Consider the following 16,219-nt stretch of genomic DNA (forward strand, 5'->3'; position numbering starts at 1 on the left):
GCCGCGGAGCTGAAAGACCAGAAAAGGGTTCGTTCAGGGTCCAAGACACAAACGTTGGAACTGATGGCGGATTTGAGTTGGCTGGCAACGGGAGGTTTCTTTCCCATGCCCTCCCCGGCCGAACCGGTTTGGGACGAGACGGGACGCCCCCTGCTGGGAGTGTACGGATGCATGCCTCTCGATATGCGGTTAAATAGCAACGGGTCCCGATTGGGAGAGTCAATTCCGCTCGAGAGTGGCTGCTTGACTCGATGAGACCCTGGCGGCAGCGATCGCAATGCTTTTCCCGGTCCCCGTGTAATTTTCTTTTTTGTCTGTCTGCTCTGTCTGCTGAAATGAAGCCTGATTGGTCTTGGATGTGTTCTGTGTGCTTTGGCTGGAGTGTACGGGGTTGGCTTGCCATCTAACAAGCGACGTGCTATTCGGACCCATTGGCGCTTTGCGTGCATACCTAGGTAGGTATCCGTAGGTAGGTAGGTCAGGTAACCTCATGTGCTTCGTCCACATCACAAATAGACTGAAACAGGTTTGTATGTCACTGCGTAGAACTGATGGCGTTTCTTGATTTTCTTAGCGGGTGCATTGTTGATAGGGAGCGTCGGTAGGGAAACGCTGTGGGTAGACGAGAAATGTCCTCCTCCTCCTCCTCCACCACCTCAGACAGGTGAGAACAGAGTACTCCGTATTTCGCAGACAAACACAGCAGCAGCCAAATACAGATACAGACAGATAGATACAGGCACAGACACAGGCATAGGCACGGGCACAGGCATGGCAGCAGTCTTATTAGAATCCATTCCTTCCCCCTCCTCCTGTCTAGTGTCTAGGCCCTTCCCTTATGAATGATCCGTGCGCGCCATGCAGGTCCCACCACACCTTGGTGCATCTCAGCCCAATCCGACCAGTGGGAGCGTGGGGCCCAGCTTCAGCCCAGCCCGGCTCCATTCTCTCCGCCAACCACTCAGAGCACGGCTCAGGTCCCCACACGCCAGGTCGTGCCTTCCATTTCCTAGGTTCCCACGCGTTGCTGCTGCTGCTGCTGTGTGTGTGTGCTGCGTGCTGTGTGCTTCAGGGGCTCCTGAATTTTAGGGGGTCGGGAACAGGGAGCAGGGAAGTCAAGTCAATGTAGGTAGGCGCGGTGCTCATGCTCATGCTAATGCTAATGCTCAGGGTCAGGCTCATGGTTGATGCTCTGCTCATGCCATGCTCTCAACTCATTGTTCAATGCGCCTTCCTTTCGATTGGTGGGTGCTGTTGCTGCTGTTGCTGCTGCTGCTTCTTATCACAGATGTACAGTGTATACGTATACCCAGACGCAGGCGCAGGTGCAGACACAGATGTAGACGCAACCGCATAGGCGGGAAATTCTTCACTCTCCAATTGAAGCTTGTACACAATTAACCAACCAACTTGGCCATCCATCTCGCGCCTCTTGATGGCTCAATTTCTTTCGCTGTCTCCATCGTCTCTTCGTCTCCGTCTCCGTCTCCGTCCTCGTTCTCGTCCTCCCTGTCGACTCGTTTGACGGCTTGACGGCTTGATCTTGATTGTCCTGTCCTCCGATCCCGAGCAAATAGATACTACACACAATACATACGGACAAGCGCGCACACACACGCACAGCACGCATATCGCATATCCGGCAGAATCAACACCATCAACCATCAACAATCAACGGGACCCCCGAGCACGACGGCGAATCCCCTTCTTCCTCCTCCGGCCCGACCCCGTAGTCGCTTCGTTCTCATTTCTTTCACTTCTTCGCTTTTCTTCGCCCCAACTGCGCTTCATTGATTGATACCCCATTCTCGGAATTCTCATCCCCCTTCTCCATTCCATCCCTCCCTCCCCCTTCTTCACCCCCCCCCCCCCCCCCCCCCCCCCCCCCCCCTCTCACGAAGGGAAACTCCACGTCCTCGCTTTCGTACGCCGAATTTCCCAGCAGGAGAAACAGGGGGAAAACGTCAACAGCAATAACAAACAAAACGACCAATTCGATACCCATTTCGCCTAATGCGATCCATCTCCCTTTCGCTTCATCTCAACAGGCAAGCCGACGACGCAGCCGTTGCTCCATCGACAAATTCACCCTTCTCTTCCTTCCGCCGCTATTACCACCATATCTGAACCCCCCGTTCTCCGAGTCGGTCGATCTGCGACCTCCCCCCCTCCCCCTTCCTTTCCTCTCTCCCTCGTCTCTCGCCCCCACGCCGCCCGATTCTTCGGATACCTTGAGCCGGGAGAACCACGCAACTTCGGCCCGTGTCGTCAGTCCCTGATGAAGCCATAGCCGATCGTCCCCGACGAGGCCGCCTCAACACCACTGCCTAGCCCTGTCAGGGTCCCACAGGTTCGCGATAGACCATCTTGTCGCCCGCCGCCTCGTGGTCTAGAACCCCCCCCAAAAAGCTAAAAGTGCATCTGATCTAGGTCAACAGGTCGACAACCCAACCAAACGTTCGTTTCGCCCGCTCGTCCTCTCTCCCTCCCTACCCGACCGACCCCTCTTCGCTCCCGTTGTCAACGACGATCCGACCCTTCAATGCCCTGGCAGCCTCTTCCCCGGATTGCCTTCGCCGTCGCGACATACCCCTTTGCCGCCTCGGGCCCGGCCGACCTTCCTCTCGAACTTGGCGATGAGCTGTACATAATTGAGGAGACCCCTGACGGCAACTGGCTGCGTGGCTACCTGGTCGCTCCGCCCAGTCTGCTGGCCGGGCTGACCTCCGTCAAGGGCCAAACCCTCGAGGCCCGCGTCTTCAGTGGCATCTTTCCTCGCAGCTGCGTCGAGGTGCGTGAGGTGCTGGGCGAGACCGACGACATAGACGCCGCCAATGATGCTGCTAGCGAAGGCGTCGCCGGCGACGTGCAGCTCGGGAGCGACTCGGGCAAGAGCGGCTTGACTCCCACTGCCCCCGAGACGCCCAGGACAACGGACGGCCACAAGTCGATAGGGAGCTCGAGAGGCTCAAAGGGTTCCCGGTTCGAGATCAAGGGCCGCAGGCCCCTCAGGGAACTCCCTAATGGCACACAGGGTCGCCTTTCCATCCCCGTCAAGCGCGATCCTGACGCACCTCGCCCTGCCGCGCCCGTACCGATGCTCAAGATTGGCGACGAGACTCCCACTTCGGTCGCCGAACCCCTCATCGACGAGATTGCAAGCTGCCTGCGCGAATGGCACTCGACGAATCTGCACGGCCTCCTCCTGTCTCGGCAATACCCTCGTCTAGACAAGCTGTCGCAACTCATCCAGACGCTCAACCTGAGCCGACAACAATTCCTACACAATGTTCTCACAAGGCATGAATACGAAAAGCTGCGCGAAAAGACTGTATGGGACCTCGTGCGCGTCAACAAGCTTTGCGGCGGGGAAGTCATCGTTCGCGATCCGGCAGACCGCGGACGGGTTCTGACGGGCGACGACTCGGTGGTGGATGTTACCAAACTGCAGTCGGTCATGAGCGTTCTGGACGAGCCTCCCCAGCCCACGATAGAACCCACGGCTCTTCACCACCTCCTTGTCGACATCAAGGGTTTCGCTGGCGCATCGGCCGAGGAGACCTCGTTAGTGACCTATTTGGTGGCCAAGCCCGCCGGGGGTCAGGCTGCCACGCTCACCGAATGCTTCGTCATCGACATCCCCCCCGGCGGGACTATGGGCAGCCTGGCAAAATCGGGCCAGACGAGGACCATCTTTGCCGATCTCTCTTCGCAGGACATAGGCGACATCCCGTCTGCGGAAACGGAGCTGTACCTCGTCATCAAGGTCCGGTCCGGTCAACAAGTAGTCGTCAGTGGGAAGCCGGATTCTCGCTCCGGCGCAAAGTCCCAGGGAAATGGCCACTCCAAGGATCCCGCCAAGCCATCGTCTGCCGGCAACAGCAAGCCTTCTAGGAGAAGTCTCATGTGGGGATCCAAGAATGGGCGGTCTGCGTTTTCGAGGGGGAATGCCACGCCGAAGCTCGATTCGCTGACGGAGCATCCCGAGGGCCGCCCGCCAACTCAAGAGGACGGCCAAGACAGTGCCGCCGGCCCTCCCAGCACCGCCGGATCGAAGCCTCGTGGCTCCCTTGACGCCGGTCCCGGATTCCTGATGGCGGAGCGGACTGTGGGCATCGGTGTTCTGAAACTCAACGCAGTCATGAAGCAGGACGAAGAGATTGAACAGGTCGTGAGCATCTGGTCGCCGTCGTCACCGACACTCTCGACAGAGAAACAAGGTCTTCACGAAGAGTGGGATAGTGTCGTCCGGGATCTGATGGACAGCAAGAGTGGCCACTACGAGAAGTCGCGCCGAACCGAGAGAGTACAGGTGCATCTCAAATCGTTCAACCATCCCGACGTGGACGAGCTAGTCAAGGTGACGCCCACTCTGCTTGCTGGCATCCGCAAGACGAACAAGATGGGGTTTTCGGGGGCGCCTACCAAAGCCAGATCGGACATTTACGTCACCCTCGACACGGCCACGCTCTCGAAGCAGAGCCTCTTGTCTAGGTATGCAGGGAACCCGGCCACGCTCTCCAGCACGCTGCACGGAAATAACCTGCAGGTTACACTCGAGGTGCGGAGGACGGGCGGGGAAAAGATCCCCAATTGCATCTTTTCTTCGTCCAACACGGAAGGGATTACCACGTGGAAGTCTGTGGCGGTCGAGAAAGGGGAACACTGGAGCCAGACCGTCCGACTTGCCGTCCCGCCCGAAGATGTCTTCTCGTCGCATATTGTCATGTTCTTGTCCGACATGCCCAACGCCCCCTTTGCGGTTGCCCACATGCCGCTGTGGAACCAGGAAGCCTTCGTCAGAGACGGAGCGCATACCTTGCTGTTGTACAAGACGGACGAGTTCACTTCCACCGCGCAAGCCGGTCCCTCTGGCAAGGGAGGCTACCTCTCCCTGCAGTGGAGCGCCAGGGGAGCCGACGAACATTCGGCCGAGGTTACGGGCCCCCTCGCCATCCTGCGAGTCGATAGCTACCTGTGCAGCACCCGATTCTCCCAGGACCGCACCGTTCTGGGGTTGCTCAAGTGGAAGGAGGCGACCAAGGAGGACATCCCCACCCTGCTGAAACACCTCATCTTTGTGCCCGAGATCGAGGTTGTCAAGCTTCTGAGCGACGTCCTCGATGCGCTATTCGGTGTGCTGGTGGAATACTCGGGCAATGACGAATACGAGGACCTCGTCTTCACGGCTCTGGTCAGAGTCCTGGGCATCGTGCACGACAGGCGATTCAACCTGGGCCCGCTCGTCGACCAGTACGCCGAGACGCGCTTCAACTACCCGTTTGCCACGGCGTGCCTCGTCCGCTCCTTCACCCGTTTGCTCGAGAAGCCGACAGAGCCCACAACATCGCGCAAGCTCCGGTCTACGTTCAAGGTTGTGCGGCATATCCTCAAGTTTATCACCCATGCGCGGGGGCAGCAGCAGGCCAAGGAAGCCGGAATCGGCATCACGACGTCCCACTCGGCGCCCGGCTTCACCCGCGAACTGAGAAACATCTTCAAGGCCCTGGACGCCATGATGCGCAACAACGTCCCCGTGCTTGTTGGCAGCCAGACCCTGGCCGTCCAGCACTTCCACACGTGGTTGCCGGAGCTGACGGGTCTCCTGTCGATGGAGGAGATTCTCCACATCGCCATCGACTTCCTCGATTCGTGCGCCGACGTCAAGGGCAAGCTGGTGCTCTACAAGCTGGTGCTCATCATGAACTACTCCAAGCTGGACATCTTTGCGCATCCCGACCAGAAGTCGGCCCTCACCGCCAACACGGTTCGATGGATCGCGCCCCATTGGGGCCACAATGAAGCCGTCACCGACTCCTGGAAGGAACAAGTCCGTCTCTGCTGCTCGGTCCTCGCCGGCCAGATCAACAACCTCGGCGCCGAGATCCCCGACTACCTCCCCAAGATCATCGACTCGTACATGTCCATCGTGGCCGCCCCGGTCACGCCTCGAAACCGTCTCTCCCTTCTCTTCCCGACATCATACCCCTTTCCTTCCAAGCCCGCTGCCGAAGAGAGCACTTTTGACGAGGCCCTGGTGGAGCTTTCTGCGATTCTTTCTGCCGTTTCGAATTCGCCGAGCGGCATGCAACTAGAACTGACGGAAGGCGACTTGACTGCATTGCTAGAGAATACCCTTCGCGTGCACATGAGCATTTTGATGGGCGAGGCCTTCCCGCCAGAATGGTTGAGCGTACACATCTACCACCACAAGTCCACCATGAGGACGCTGCAGTACTTGTCCACCATCCTCCTCGAGTCCTTCTTACCCCATCCCGACGAGGCCGAGAACTTCAACACGGAGCTCTGGAAGATGTTCTTCACGACCATGCTCAAGCTCGTCGGCAGCCCATCCCTCGCTCTGGAGACCTTCCCCGAGCAGAAGCGCCGAGCTGTGTGGAAGATTGCCGGCGACGTCAGAGAGCACGGCGCCGAGCTGCTCAGGCGGACATGGGAGGCCATTGGTTGGGAGACGAGCAGCGACGAGCGGGCGCGTTACGGCCTGTCCAAGATGGGCGGATACCAGGTCCAATACGTCCCTACCTTGGTCAGCCCCATCGTCGAGCTTTGCCTCAGTGTGCACGAAGGCCTGCGACGGATGGCCGTCGAGGTGCTGCAGACCATGATTGTCAGCGAATGGACGCTGAGCGAGGACCTGTCCGTCATCCAGACCGAGATGATTGACTGCCTCGACCACTACTTCAAGTCCAAGCCGTTGACCGAGAGCATCTTGCAGAAGCTGTTCGTCAACGAATTGATGGAGAGGTTCGCGCCGCTATCGAGCGTCGCCGACGAGCCGCTGTACGCCGCGATCCGCGATCTGATGGCCACCGTCGACGAGTTCCTCAACCTCCTCGTGGCCGTTCACGGCAGCGACAACACGAGCGAGGCGTCGCATCTCATCAACCGCCTGCGGCTGATGGAGTTCCTCCGGGACATGCAGAAGGAGGAGATCTTTATCCGGTACGTCCATCAGCTGGCCGTGTTCCAGGGCGAGGCAAGGAACCATTGCGAAGCAGGCCTGGCGCTACGGTTGCATGCCGATCTCTACGACTGGGACCCCACGAAGCAGGTTGCGGCCTTGGACGACCCCGAGTTCCCCGTGCAGACATCCTTCGAGCGCAAGGAGCGCATCTACTTCGACATGATCAAGCACTTCGAGGAGGGCGAGGCTTGGAGCAGCGCCTTGGCCGCCTACCAGGAGCTGCGTACCCAGTACGAGACCAACGTTTTCGACTTTGCCAAGCTCGCCAGGACGGAGCGCGCCGTTGCGACCATCTACGAGACGATTTCCAAAAGCGACAAGCTGGTGCCCAAGTACTTCAAGGTTGTCTACAAGGGGCTCGGGTTCCCCTCCAGTCTTCGCGACAAGGAGTTCGTCTACGAGGGGTCCCCGACAGAACGCGCCTCGGCCTTTACGGACCGCATGCAGGAGCAGTACCCATCTGCTCAGATTGTGACTGGGGGCGATGTCGACGACGTTGAAGGGCAATTCCTTGTCATTTCCTCCATCACTCCCCATCGCGACTTGACACACGCCGTCTTCCAGCGGGCCCGCGTCCCTCAGGTCATCCGAGACTACCTACTCTCAGCCCATCCTCAGAGCTTCTCCGTGTCATCCAAGCGCAGCACGTCCGGGCCCGTCGAGGAGCACTATGCGGAGAAGATGGTGTTCATCACAGCCGACCCGTTCCCAACAATCCTCCGTCGCAGCGAAATCGTCCACACCGAAGAGATCAAGCTCACGGCTCGCGAGACGGGCTTGGAGCGCATCGTCAGGAAGACGCAGGAGATGACGGTTGTCGAAAAGCGAATCGCCGAAGGGGACGAGGAGAATGCCCAACTGTTGGTGGATGCCGTGAGCGTATCGGTGAATCCCGTTTCTGACAACAGCGTGGTGTGCTACCGTCAGCTACTGCCAACCGCTGCGAATGTTGACGACGACGACGATGATGAGGACCAGGACGAGGAGGGGCGCGACGTCGAGCTTGATCCGCAAGACAAGGCCATCAAGATGGCCCTTGTGGACCACGCCATCATGATCAAGCGATGCCTAGCGACCTTCTCGAGAAGCTCGAACGAGATACTCAATCAAAGGCACGAGGAACTCCAACAATGTAAGTGTTTTTGTTATTTCAAGTCATTCCTATAAAAAAGGGGGACTCTTTCTCATTTAAAAAACCAATAGACTTCGAAAGCACCTTTGCGCCCGAGATTGCTCTCTTTGCTCCACCGCAACCGACTCGTGACTCGGCCAACGGCTCGCAGACCTGGAGACGGTCATCACCGTCCACAGAACAGGCATCTCCGCAACCGCAGAGCACTGCAGGCGGCGGCGGCGTGAGCAACGGCGTGGTGGCCGAGGAGGTCTCGACTGTTCAGCCGATTGCCATCCGTCAGGGCCGGGGTACACGCCTGAGCTTCCTGGGAGGCCGTAAGAAGGAATCCCCGCCAGTGTTGCAGCAGACCAACGGCGACGCCCCGGCGGCGAACGGCGAGGCGGAGGACAACGTCAGCCAACGCAGCAGGAGCTTCAGCAAAACCCAAGACAATCCTAACCGTCGGAGTTTCTTCCGGGCGCCGTCCACGGACGCCCCGCGGATTCTGGGCAGTAACGATGCCACCAGCGAGTGGGTGACGGACTCGGGCGGGCGGCAGAGCTCGGACGCCGGCATCAACCTGACGGAAAAGGAGCGCGAGTACAGAGACGAACGGCCGGTCGAGGACGTTGGTATCGTCAAGCGAGGCAGCGTCAGGAAGAGGTTTAGCATGCTGAAACTGGGCAAGAAGTCTAATAAGAGTAGCGGTGCCATGGGGAGCGTGCACGAGGAGTAGGACTTCGCGGCGGCGGCCGAAGAGCTCGGCTACATGAACAAGACGACGGGCGAGTGGCAATACCCAGTGTCGTGAGGATCACCTGATTATGGGGAGAGGAGAGGAGAGGAGAGCAAGCAAGGTGATGGTCGTCTCGAGGAATAGGACGACGATGTGTACATACTTGTTCACTTGAAGTGGTCTCCCATGGGGAACGGGGAAGGGGTTGGCAGTGCTCAGGATAGCTGCCGGCTACTCCCTTGGCTTTTTATTCTTTGTGTGTGCGTGTGTGTGTGTGTGCGCGCGCGCGCGTATGTGTGGTGTGGGTGGTTGATTTGTCGGGGCGAAGGTAGAGAGGTTGGCGGGCGACGGTGTTCAGGATATGTGTGTGTGTGTGTATAGGATCCCCCTCCTTTCATCTGCGTGACGACACAGCGCGGCAGATGCGGCTCTTTTCACTTTAGGTTCTCTTCGTGAATAATAATTTCTCTCCCACCCTGTGTGTGTGGGAGGCTGGACTACGAGGCGTCTTTTCCTTTTCCCTTCTTCCTTCAAGTGTCTTTTCTCTTCCTATCTCCCAGTTCAATGCCGCCATGATGGTCGTAGGAGGGAAGGGAAATACATAAATAACTCTCCGTAATCATGTCTCATGGCTCCTTGACCACGGGCCCATCGTCGCCATACACCGGGTCCCTCGAGAACCAGGCGACCCTGCCGATGTCTCCCGCCTTGGTTTCCTCCCCCTGCCGCCCGTAGCACATGTCCCAGTCATGACCGCGCGGGTAGCTTCCCACCATCTCGAAGCGGCCGCCGTCCAGGTCCTCCAGGAGACGGTGGGCGACGCCGGCGGGGACCACGAGGACGTCTCCGCCCTCGACGACGGGCTCGACGCGGTGCGGGTTGGCCTCGCCGCCGAAGCACAGGCGGGCGCGGCCGGCGCTGACGCAGAGGACCTCGTGGGTCGTGCTGTGGTAGTGGGTGGCGGTGTACATTGTGTACCGCCACTGCGGTTCGACGACACCGACGGAGCGGAGGTGCGCCTCGATGGCGGACGCCGAGGAGGAGAGGAAGACGCCGTGGTAGATTAGGAGCGGCTTGTTCTGGATGCTTGTGTTGGGTAGGAGGCCGTGGGCTGGGATCAGGTGTCTGGAGACGCGGAGGGAGGAGAGAGGCGTGAGGGCGAGATTGGATGGCATCTTCTTTTTCGTCTTGTGACTTGGTTGTTTGTGGAACTCTGGCTGAAAGTGTGACGGGGCTCTTGGGTTCGAGGGTGTTAATGATGTTGTATTCGGAGAGTTGAGACTTTGGTGTATAATGGGAACTGAATCATCTTTGGTGTTCTTCAAAGAGAAGGAGAGCATCTTGTTTATATGCGTAATGTAACACCTGACGTCATACACCATTGGGTTTAGTTTAAGCTGGGGGAGTCTGTCATCACTCATAAACCATTCGTCTTGTCTTTGATTTGTTTCATTCTGTATTCGGTAATGCGGCAGATATTGGCATCATGCCAGGCCTTTCTTCAAAGCAGGTTGATGTATGATAGATATATCATTGTGTCATAGATCCCATGGTATTAATTCCGTTCGTTGACCCATCTGGGCTCACGCAAGATGTTCAACGTTCTCCCAATGTAAACAACCGGAACCTGGCGTGAATGCACAAGACCCCAACCAAAGCAGTGCCTCCCTCCCACCCCCTGTGTGAAGAAACGCTTAAACCAACGCCCCGACCAGTCGTGATAATGGTTCATGATGGTTCATGATGGTTCATCAAGTCCCCCGTAGTATACGCACCTGCGTAGCGCCGCCCGTCCCCAGGCAACGACTTCGAGCATTACACAATCCTGTGTTCAAGTCCACGTCCCGCCCCCAGACGATCACGCTCCCGCCGCTACTAACTACTACTCCTTCTCCTGCTCACTTCCGGATCGCAGACCACACCCCGATGAGGCCCGCGAACGGCCATGACACGGCGACCCTGTCCCGCAGGGACTTGCGCTCCCGCTCCCTGCCGACGTCGACCGTCACCTTGTCGAAGACGGTGGGCAGGCTGGTGGCGCCGTAGCGCTCCCGCAGCGCCGTGTACCATTCCCTGTCATACACGTCCCAGAACTCCTTCTCGGTGTAGTAGGCGTGCGAGTAGAGCACTTTGCGGCCGCCCAGCTCGGCCAGCTTGGCCTCCAGGTCGCGGTTCTGGCGGACGAAGCGGTCGATCTTCTTGGACGAGGGGCCCCAGACGCCGACGTTGAGCATGGGTTGCGTGACGGCGTTGCCCTCGCCCTCGCCGTTGCCGTTGCCGTTGCCGTTGCTGTTGCCGTTGCCGTTGCCGTCACCGTCACCGCCAGGCGGTTCCGTCGTGTACGGGTGGAAGCTGGGGGTCGAGGCGAGGGCGCGCAGGGGACACAGCCAGAGCGGCCAGATCTCGAGGGTGTCGGCGACGTAGTCGATGAAGTCCTGGGCCGTCGCGTAGGGCAGCGAGAGGTCGTGGACGAGGTAGCGGAAGGTCATGCGACCGCTGCCGCCGCCGCCGCCGAGGCCGGCCTTGTACAGGGTGCGGGTGTCCATGAGGCCGTCGACGGCGCGGCGGGTGAACCTGTTGAAGGGCACGAAGCCGAAGTAGCGGAAGGCGAGCTCGCCCATCCAGAAGGCGCCGCGGTCGTGGCGGAAGAGGTAGTCCTGCAGCGGGACGTAGTCCGGGGTCGGGGTGCCGTTGGCGATGCGCTTCCGGGCGTGCAGGTAGAACCAGGGGTCACCGGGCCGGCGGAACGTCCGCGGGCGGCACTTGTCCGGGAGGTCGTCCGTCAAGTGACCGGTGACGACGGCGGCGCTGGTGCGGGAGAAGACGAGGCCCTCGACGTAGTCGTTGTGGGCGAGGGCGGTCTCGCGGCGGATGGCGGCGATGGCCTCGGGGATGGTGGAGTAGGAGTGGTAGCTGACCTTGACGAAGCGCCTGGCGGGGAGGAGGCGCAGCTCGAGCCTGGTGACGATGCCGAGGGTGCCGAGGGCGCCGGCGGCGCCGCGGAAGAGGTCCGGGTTCTCGGCGTCGGAGGCGGTGACGACGTCGCCGTTGGCGAGGACCATCTCGACGGAGCGGACGGTCTCGTCGAAGTAGCCGTGGCGGAAGGAGCTGCTCTCGCCGGCGGACCCGGCAAAGCCGCCGCCGCAGGTGATGCCCGGGAACTCCATGACGACGGGGGGCAGCATGCCGCAGCGGACGGTGGCGGCGACGAGGTCGTCCATGGGCACGTTGGGCTCAACGACGGCGGTGGCGGCGGCGGCGTCGACGCGCAGCACGCGGCGCAAGGCGCTGATGTCGACGACGCGCTGGCCGTGGGGGGGCCGGGTGCTGCTGGTGGCGCCGTGGAAGATGCGGAAGGGCTCGCGGCGGGAGTGGTGGTCCCGGACGGCCTCGGCGATGCGCCGGACGGCGGCGTCGTGCTCGTCCATGGGGTGCGGTGCTTTACATGCGTGTGTGTGTGTGTGTGTGTGTGTGTCTTGGTATGTCTAGGTATATATGTATGTGTATGCAATCTAAGGATGTGGGTGGGACCTGGAAGCTGAAAAGGAGACGAAGAAAAGGATTCGAGGGTGCAATGTTGGAAATGGCAAAAAGAATTAGAAAAGAAATTGGTCAAAAATGCTAGAAAACGTATATCCGAGACTGTCTGGAGTCGTCAGGCTTCTTGGGGTGTGTGTGTGTGTGTGTATGTGTGTTTCGTCGTCATTGGCGGGGGGGAAGAAGAAGAGAAGGGGAGATGGGAGAGGCGGAGCTTTCTTGGCCGTGATGCGTACGACGATGACTAAGACGCCAGAGCTAGGTTAAAAGGGAGGATTGTCCTTTGAATATTACACTGCCCGTCTATGCGAGAATTGGTGGTAACCAACCCTCAATCACGCTGCATGAACATGCCAAATTACGCCTATATCATAGCATGGCCCCCCTATTGCGGGCTTTTGTCCTGGAGTGAGACACGACTGCCACTGCGAATTGCTGCTTCTTTTCTTCTTCTTCTTTGGCCTGAGGTTTAAATTCTCAATCTTGCTCTAGGTCTACGAGCTATATGCTATGCATTGTATAGTTGGTGGGAATGAACTTTCGAAGCCTGTCTTGGGGTGTTGCGCTTCTTCTGCCAGGGGAAACCCCATGTACATGGAAACATTTAGTGCTATGGATAAGTCTTTTCTGTGCTGTGTTTTTCTGTAATTATCGTCTGCGTACCCGTCCGTAAGAGAGGGGGGGGGGGGGACTGCTTTGACTGAGTATCTTGATCCCTCGCATTCGGGTTCCTCAGCATGCGTTTCTGAAACGATTAACTGTATGGGCGATGGGACTGCTACATGACTAGGAATCTGAGCAAAAAGTCACCTAGGAAGAGAAGAGACAAGTGAATGAAGAGACATGAATAGCCAGACTATGGGGCGTGCAGTCCTGATTATTACTGCAAAGTGACACAACACATTTAGTTACCAAATCTCTCTTCAACTCTACAAACGCGTTTTGAGTGTTCTGAAAGGTCGATGCAGGAACAATCTTGAGATGACTTTTACTTTTCCTCCAAGATATCATCAAGAAACAACCAAGACCGGTCCGTACTTCAGCCACTTCTCAACTCATGGTGTACCGAACACGGTGACGGTATGCCTCATCGGCTCTCAACATCCGACTTCTCAGTGTCACCCTCACTCTCAATCTTCTTCAGCCCTACCCCCACGACGCCGACGAGGCTGGCAGCAGCCAGAGCCGCAGCGACCAGGTACGTCCTCGTGATGGCGTGGTTGTAGACCTGCACGAGGTTCCCAAACTGTTCGGCTGGCACCAGGTCCTTGAGCCCCGTCGCTCCCGATGCTCTGACGGCCTGGGGATCGACCCCAGGAACCTCGGCCGCAATGCCGGACGTGAGGACGCTGGCAAAGACGGCCTGGGCCACGGTGATGGCGGTCGTCGGCCCCAAACACTGGAAAAACAAGACGACCGCCACGCCGATGGCGACATCGGCCTCGTTCAGACTGCTCTGGACGGCGACCGCGGCCTGCTGCGTCGAGGCCCCGATGCCGAGGCCCGCGATGACCTGGAACGGGATCCAGTGGTCCGCACCGGAGGCGACCTTGAGCGTCGAGAGCAACCCGGCACCGATCGACAAGAGGACCGTCCCCGCCAGCATAAAAGGCTGGTAGTAGCCGGTCTTGGTGACGCCCCAACCGCTGAGGAAGATGGTGAAGATGAAGGCGAGGCAGAGGGCCAGATATCTCACGCCGGATTGCTCGGGCGTTGCTCCCTGGATGGCTTGGAACCAGAGCGGCACCTAAGCCGGGGGGTGGGAGGACCGTCAGTGAGAGTTGCAGAGGATGCCATGGAAGGATATAAAATACATACATAGTAGACGAGTGTGAAGAAGGCGCCGTCTAAGCAGAACCCGAACACGGCGCCGAAGGCCACCACTCGCATCGTGGCCAGGCGCGGAGGCACCAGCGCCTTTTCTCCCATCCACCACTGCTCGACCACGAACCCGACGACGAGGACCCCGGAAACGACGAAGCACGCGATCGTACGCCTGTCGTCCCAGGCGAACAGGGCGCCGCCGAACTGTAGCGCGAGGAGGAGCGAGGTGATGCCCGGCAGCAGGAGGACCATGCCGAGGTAGTCCAGCCCCCGGATCTTCTCCAGCCAGGGCCGCCGCTGCTCGTCCGTCGGCGGGGGCGATTGGACCAGGAACAGCGTCGCGACCGCCGGCGGCACGGCGATGGGGAGGTTGATGTAGAAGCACCTGGACAGCGTTGTTTTTGTAAGTGGGATTTGCTAATACAAAACCGGGGGGGGGGGGGGGGATCAAACCGGGTTTCAGCAGGGTTAGAAAAGAAGGGGGGGGGAAAAGGAAAATAGAAAATGATAAAAAAAAGACAAAAACAATGGCTAAGAAACGGCTTGGGCCAAACTCACCATCGCCACGTGAGGCGGCTGTTGGTGATGACGCCGCCGACGACGGGCCCGAGGACGGCGGCGACGCCGTAGACCATGCCGATGGCGCCGACGTACATGGGCAGCTGCTTCGCCGGCAGCGTCGCCGAGATGAGGACCATGCAGCCGCTCTGCAGGCCCGAGGCGCCGAGCCCCGCGACGGCGCGGCCGGCGACGAAGGCCGTCGAGCTCGGGCTGACGGCGCAGACGAGGGAGCCGAGCTCGAAGACGGCGAGCGAGGCGAGGAAGACGGTCTTGATGGAGAACTGGTTGTACAGACGGCCGAAGACGAGCTGGAACGCGCAGAGGGTCATCTGGTAGGCCGAGCCGTACCACTTGCATTCGGTTCGTCAGTCTCGGTTTCACGGAAGTTCGGGGTTTCTTTTGGAGGGGGGGGGGGGGGTTTCTTTGTTTTGCTACTACTTACACCGACGTCCGTCAGGGAGCCAAAGTCGTCCGTGATCCGCGGGATGGCCGTGGCGATGATGCCCTCGTCCAGGAATGTGCAGAGGACGCCGAGGGCGATGGCCGACCAGATGACCAAGACCTTCCACCCGGGGAGGTCGTCGGGCGCTGCGGCCGGTTCTGCCGTATTGAGGGAGGAGACATCTGGCTTGATGCTGAGCCCGCCGGCGGCGGCGGCGGCGGTCTTTTCGTTCTTATGGTCCTGATATCCGCTGCGAGCATCAGTGGAACTCGGGTCGTCGTCTGTAGTAGGCATGGCTCTTTGGTCTGATCTTTGATCTGAACAATAGCTGTACGGAGGGGAATCTCTATAACGTTGGAAATCACAACGTTGAGATAATGGGCATCATGGTCCAATATGCCGTGTGCCCAACACTATCCTGCCCCTCCTCTCTCTCCCACCCCCTTCATCTCTGTCATAAATTCCAAAGGATTACCGCTAGGTTGTAAAAGAGCTCTATGACATTCGCCCCGCCGAACTGGCAGAACAGACCGGGTCCGGAATTGGAGCCTAGGCTTACATGGATCTCATCGCCCCCCCCTCGCCAGGTTCCCAACCGCATCAGGAAGGCCATAGGAACACCGCAGGCGCCTAAAGAACGTCGAACAAGACCCAGAGGCACCACTGCGTTACGATACCGGGGCGACGTGACGGTTATGTCGCCTTATCGCTGACCACCCCTCTTTCCCCCCTCCCCCCTCCGTGGAGCCGAAGGATCTGAAGTGCGCGACTAGTCGACAGGGACCTGCATCCCGAGGTCCTTCAAGCTTTCTGTCAAGGGCTTGGCTCCCGCTTATTGGGCCCAAAGAGCCGACTACGTCGTCGTTCCAAAGAGGGACCCGAAGATTCGACTCGTCCGAATCTCCAGGCAGGGCAATGGTTGCAACCGCATCCGACCTCACGCGCTACAAAAGGGCCATGTTGCAGGGTCATCGACGTTAGGGCTGTCTCTGTATTTGAGTGGACTACGTTCAGGTGGCA

The 16,219-nt window shown here is 59.1% G+C and overlaps 4 protein-coding genes across 4 annotated transcripts; 1 reads left to right on the top strand and 3 right to left on the bottom strand.

Annotated features, from left to right (window-relative positions):
• Positions 1 to 2,542: 2,542 nt before the first annotated feature.
• CH63R_10505 (SH3 domain-containing protein) lies at positions 2,543 to 8,835 on the top strand (the record flags this gene model as incomplete). Its single annotated transcript, XM_018305479.1, has 2 exons — positions 2,543 to 8,117; positions 8,189 to 8,835. The coding sequence occupies 2 exons, from the start codon at positions 2,543 to 2,545 to the stop codon at positions 8,833 to 8,835; spliced, it is 6,222 nt and encodes a 2,073-aa protein (XP_018154903.1).
• A 626-nt stretch (positions 8,836 to 9,461) lies between these two features.
• On the bottom strand, positions 9,462 to 10,175 carry CH63R_10506 (Cupin domain-containing protein; the record flags this gene model as incomplete). Its single annotated transcript, XM_018305480.1, has 1 exon — positions 9,462 to 10,175. The coding sequence occupies one exon, from the start codon at positions 10,173 to 10,175 to the stop codon at positions 9,462 to 9,464; it is 714 nt and encodes a 237-aa protein (XP_018154904.1).
• Positions 10,176 to 10,733: 558 nt separating this feature from the next.
• Positions 10,734 to 12,263, bottom strand: CH63R_10507 (FAD binding domain-containing protein; the record flags this gene model as incomplete). The annotated part of the gene is made up of 1 exon (XM_018305481.1): positions 10,734 to 12,263. The coding sequence occupies one exon, from the start codon at positions 12,261 to 12,263 to the stop codon at positions 10,734 to 10,736; it is 1,530 nt and encodes a 509-aa protein (XP_018154905.1).
• A 1,196-nt stretch (positions 12,264 to 13,459) lies between these two features.
• Positions 13,460 to 15,493, bottom strand: CH63R_10508 (Major facilitator superfamily transporter; the record flags this gene model as incomplete). The annotated part of the gene is made up of 4 exons (XM_018305482.1): positions 13,460 to 14,119; positions 14,191 to 14,581; positions 14,755 to 15,107; positions 15,200 to 15,493. The coding sequence occupies 4 exons, from the start codon at positions 15,491 to 15,493 to the stop codon at positions 13,460 to 13,462; spliced, it is 1,698 nt and encodes a 565-aa protein (XP_018154906.1).
• Between the last annotated feature and the right edge of the window lie 726 nt (positions 15,494 to 16,219).

The sequence above is a fragment of the Colletotrichum higginsianum genome, assembly GCF_001672515.1.
Source record: "Colletotrichum higginsianum IMI 349063 chromosome 7 map unlocalized unitig_7, whole genome shotgun sequence".
Taxonomy (NCBI): domain Eukaryota; kingdom Fungi; phylum Ascomycota; class Sordariomycetes; order Glomerellales; family Glomerellaceae; genus Colletotrichum; species Colletotrichum higginsianum.